General features: G+C 39.8%; 1 protein-coding gene across 1 annotated transcript; it reads right to left on the reverse strand.

Moving 5' to 3' along the window:
* Positions 1–179: 179 nt before the first annotated feature.
* Positions 180–1,798, reverse strand: LOC135126019 (small ribosomal subunit protein uS5m). Its single transcript, XM_064051807.1, has 4 exons — positions 1,574–1,798; positions 1,399–1,524; positions 1,116–1,343; positions 180–1,068 (listed from the first exon to the last, which is right to left on the reverse strand). Exons 1-4 carry the CDS (start codon positions 1,728–1,730, stop codon positions 248–250), a joined length of 1,332 nt encoding a protein of 443 aa, XP_063907877.1. The 5' UTR covers positions 1,731–1,798; the 3' UTR covers positions 180–247.
* Positions 1,799–4,732: the final 2,934 nt, after the last annotated feature.

The following is a 4,732-nucleotide window of genomic DNA, read 5'->3' on the forward strand; positions in this document are numbered from 1 at the left end:
CAGAAACAGACGGCGCCATCTAGGCGCTGCGTAATGCTTTTGTTTTGATTATTGTACAGAGTGTCCCACAACGAATCATCTACAGAGTGTGTCACCAAATAAGTAAACTCACATAATTCGAACATTTCAAGTTCGAAAATGCCATCAATCGTAAAAGTGTAAATGAACAAATCACCAAGTACTTAAATCTTAGATTTATTTGAGTCAATACAGAAAGGAAACATTTTAACTTTATACAAAATCATCTCTATGTATTGCTATCTTCTTCTGCTTGTTCCTTCTTAGGTTCCTTGTAAGGCCTGCACTCTGGATACTTCTCCGTCAAGAAGCTCCTGATCTCCCCATACTGCGCAATCAAATTCATCTTCACCTCCTCCTTATTCCTCAATTTCTCCTGCTTCTTCAAATAAATTTCGTACGACTTATGTTTGGTATAAAACGGGGGATGTTTCTTCTTCTTCAAAACCACCCTCCCGTCGTAACAGTACTGCGTGAAATCCAAAATTTCGTCGTTCTTGATCTCATCTGGACTCCTGCACTTCGCCGGGGACGCCAACACCGTCGGAAAATACCCATTCTCCTTACAAAACTCCACCAGATGCAGCCCCTTGCTTTCCGCGATTTCCTCGTGACTTTTCTGCCGGATCAACCCCAAGAAGAAGGCCTTCATCACGTGCGTCACACTAGTCGACCCCTCGACCTTGGCATGCAAATCCTTAATTCCCACGACTTCACAAATAGTTTTAATGGCTCTGTGACAAACCAAACCGTACCCTTCTGGTTTCTGCTGGACGAAAATCTTCGTGGCGCCGAACTGAGTGAAGAAATTGTGGTAAACGGTGTGGTTTCTGAAGATTTTGATGTGCATGAGTTTTTGTCCTGAGCGATTTTTGGCTTTGCGTAGGGCGGTTTTTGGTTCTTGGCCTTTGCCGTTGGCGAAGCCCGCGACGCCGTTTTGGTTGCCGGTGACCACGGTGGCGGAGACGCGGCGCTTGCGCCCGAAGTTGCCTTTCATGTTGAAGACGGTTTTGAGTTCGATGACTTTCGAGTCAAAGCCGGTGAAAATCTCTAAAAAAAAAAATTAGTTTTTTGAAGGTGAAAAGTAGGGGGTTTACCTTCGCCTATGGGGTCAGGGGGGCCGATGCTGCGTCCGGGCATTTTAGCCCCAGACCAGCCTCGCTCGATGGGGCTTAGTTTGGCGTAGCGGTGGGTTCCCATCTGGTCGCGTAGCGCGTCTAGTTTTTTTTGACGCTCGGGGTCTTCCGGTAGTTGTTGTTGTTCGACGATTTCTTTGCCTCTTATAATGGGGGCTGTGAGGCCTGGCCAGACGATGTTGGCTTTGCCTAGTGGTGACGAAAGTCGTTGTTTTGCCTTAGATTGCGTGTGGGAATGACTTACCGACTCCTATGATTTGTCCTCTGTTTAAGTCTTTGATGTTTTTCTTCGAGACGGTTTTGCCACGGCCTCGTTTTTTACCGGCGTTACTGACCGAGGTGATTCCTTTCCAAAGATCATGGGCAGGCACTGGATTTATTACTAATTATGACGGAACTTACGCAAGGAGAAGACTTACATTTGTTGAAGAAGTTTGTGTTTCGAGATGGGTTACTAAATAGGGGTTGTGGTGCCAATTCTTGTTCCAATTTTATGAGGGTATTACCTAACCTACATTTTGTATTAAGGGATAATTTGGATAACGTTCTTGTTACATTTAATAATTGTGAGGCCATTATTTACAACTTTTTAAGTGTTTTAAAAAAAAAACCGTAACCTCACTTTTTCGTCATGTTATATACGAAAACAGTTTTCCACTTTATCAAGCCAAGTTGATTCATAGATGTCGCAACGGTAAAAAATTGTTACGTGGTTTATACGCAGGTATATTCGGCAACCCAAAATACAGATAAGTATAGTTGGTTGTTATACAATATCCACTACTGATTTATTAAAAATAATAATTTAAAGAAGCTTAATTAATACCCCCTGCATGTAAGGGCGCGTTTTTATATAAAAAAAAAATAGATCATAACACCTTTATAACACCTTTTGTATGTGACTGTTTAAATGACTTTAAATCAACTTTAATATCTATAATATAACACTAATTAAAACATTATTTCGTGCTTTAGGCCAAAAAGCGCGACAAAAAAAGGGCGAAAAAATGTCATCAAATTGTCGGTGTTTAACGTTTTAACATCTGCACGACACACTGATTATCTATCTAATAAAATCTCCAACCGACAGACAGACAGCCGGAAACGGGAGACATTTCCGTCTACAGACCCTGAAATCGAGAAAACATGAACTATTCATTCGCCAAAAGGACAATAGTTCCTTGGATTACGTCCACTGAGGTCAAAAACACTGCATTAAATTAGTCAACGAACGTGTCAATGTGTTGTAAATCCGCGTTATTAATTCCAACAACCCTCCGAATCAGTTCAGAAAAGTGCAAAGTTGAGTACACGAATGGGTTGCATCATGGAGAGGTCCTCACCACGGTCAGTCGGTCCTCTTGGTCGGGTCATCAAAGGTTGTTGGGAGCGGTGCTAGAGAGCCCTTGTAGCATCAGAGAGCGTGCTCCAAGTCGGACCGACGCCACCGCCGCTCTATTATCATAATATAATCAAAGAGCTCGCATTACATCAAGTGGTTCCGAGTGTTGCTGTTGACAACAATCGTCTTTGCACTCGTTCTCTACAACCCTTCACCGACGATGCCACAGCTGATGTATCGCATCCGAACTTTTATAGCCGGAAAAGATCAACACGGATCTTCACCAGCACCTGAGAAAACTCATAGTTTATTATCAATTAATCTCACTGTTTGACTGTTTGAATTAAAAAAATATATTTATACGTTTTTTTTTACCTGGAATTTCTCGTCCGTGCACTCTCGAGTGTTCTAATCTTCATAGGAAATCGATTGTGGAGTGTTTAGGAGCAACTGGCTGCAAATAAATCGTTTCGTTATCGATTGTGCGGAGCGCTGGTTTATCGCCGGTCCATCTAAATCCGAGCTCTATTACTGGGCTATTTACACACCGGCTGTCGTATGCGATTAGTTTTGTTACGGATACATGCAACAATGGAGCCTTTTTAACTCCATTCTTGTGCGACGAGATGAAAACATAATGCCGAATGCGGTTTTGTGTGGAACAGCATGCTACATTTAGGTGAGCGGCTAAGTGCTGCCGGAGACGGAGTTCTCACAAAATTATGGATTTTGAGTGGAATGCTGCTTTATTATTGTGGTCGAGGTGCATTACCTGACAGTTTGTCATAATTCGGTGAGGTTGTGATGGATTTTCGGGTCAAGAATTTCACGCTTGCTTTGTCACGGATGGGTGGGTTTGCGCCTTTCTAATTCTGTTTTGGGGGATTTGGAAGGGAAAAAAAACGTGTGTGTAATTGGGATGAGGTGGCACTAATTTGAGTGTGATAATTAAAGTTCTAAATGTCGGGTTGCATCATTGTAGGAAAGTATTTGTGACTCCTAATTGATGCGATAATTATTGCTATTTCTGCGAGGTTTTTAGTGGTTGATCAAAGAATTGAATAACAGAGGTGTCAATTTGACAAAATGTATGAATCACAACACTGAAGTTTTTTTAAGTTAATTTGCTTTGAAAAAAATCTGGATACTGCTTTTGTTGTAAATTATTTGGTAAACATGAAGAATAAATTAATTAATTAATAAAGTTTTTAATCGTTGGCGACATGCGACGTATTTTTTCGGAACGAATGGAAAGATATTTAAACAATTCAATCGCGTAGGGTTTTTCACAATGTCTGTTTTTTGTTTTATTTTATTTTCACAATTTTAAACGAAGTCTTTTTTTAACCCATACTCAAAACCGCCTAAAATTCCGGGTTCTAATAGTTTTAACCTTTCAATATTTTGAAGTTTTTCGTCGCACTGGTTGACTTTGAAGCTGGATTCTAGGTACTTTTGGAATCAACAAACGGATTTATCGGACGATCTCATTTTTGGGAAGATTCGAGAATTAAAAAAAAATAAAGAAAATCAGCGCTTGGCGCCCATAAATCCGGAACAGCCTAAAATTCCTGGTTCTGGTTTTGACCATTCAAAATCTTGAAGTTTTTTAGTCGTATTGGTTGATTTTCAGGACGGATTCTTCGTCCGTTTGGAGTCGACAAAGAAATTTATCGGACGGTGTTACTTTTCGAAAATGTCGAGCATTTAAAAAATTAAAAAAAAAATCAAGAAGCCCAGGAGACATCTCTTGAGCTGCGATTCTTATTTAGGAGCGTCAAATCACTGAAGTGGGTAATTTTTAGCCAAATCGGAGTCCAATTAAGCGAAAATAATGCTTGATAAACCCTGAAAATTTCACAATCCCTTCGAAAAAATTAAGTAAAAAAAAAACAATTCCGATCTGACCGCTGAGTCCGTTTCTAGCATCAGTTTTTGACTATTTTCACTATTCTAAACGAAATCTTTTTTATCCAATACCTACTCAAATATCAAATTTAAAATTTGACGGCCTAAAATTTTGGACTAAGTTCTTATTCAAATCTAGAAGTCTTTTAGTCCAACTGATAAATTTTCAAGGCAAATCGGAGCTCACTTAAGCCTCAAAATTTCAAAATTCGAAGAAATAAAGTCAAAAAAAATTCCATCTAAATCAAATTCGGTTTCTAGACTAATTTTGCACCGCTGAGTCTGATTCTGGCGTCAGTTGTTGAATATTTTCACTATTTTAAACGAA

Source organism: Zophobas morio, unplaced genomic scaffold (assembly GCF_036711695.1).
Source record: "Zophobas morio isolate AGI-343-1 ecotype UQ-CSIRO unplaced genomic scaffold, CSIRO_AGI_Zmor_V1 ptg000010l, whole genome shotgun sequence".
In the NCBI taxonomy this organism is placed as follows: domain Eukaryota; kingdom Metazoa; phylum Arthropoda; class Insecta; order Coleoptera; family Tenebrionidae; genus Zophobas; species Zophobas morio.

Excerpts from the sequence above, each read along its gene's own strand:
- LOC135126019 (XM_064051807.1), bottom strand. The coding sequence starts at position 1,730 with ATGGCCTCACAATTATTAAATGTAACAAGAACGTTATCCAAATTATCC. Across the intron at positions 1,344-1,398 it reads AGGACAAATCATAGGAGTCG|GCAAAGCCAACATCGTCTGG; the intron begins GTAAGTCATTCC and ends CGTCACCACTAG. Across the intron at positions 1,069-1,115 it reads CCCTGACCCCATAGGCGAAG|AGATTTTCACCGGCTTTGAC; the intron begins GTAAACCCCCTA and ends TTTTTTTTTTAG.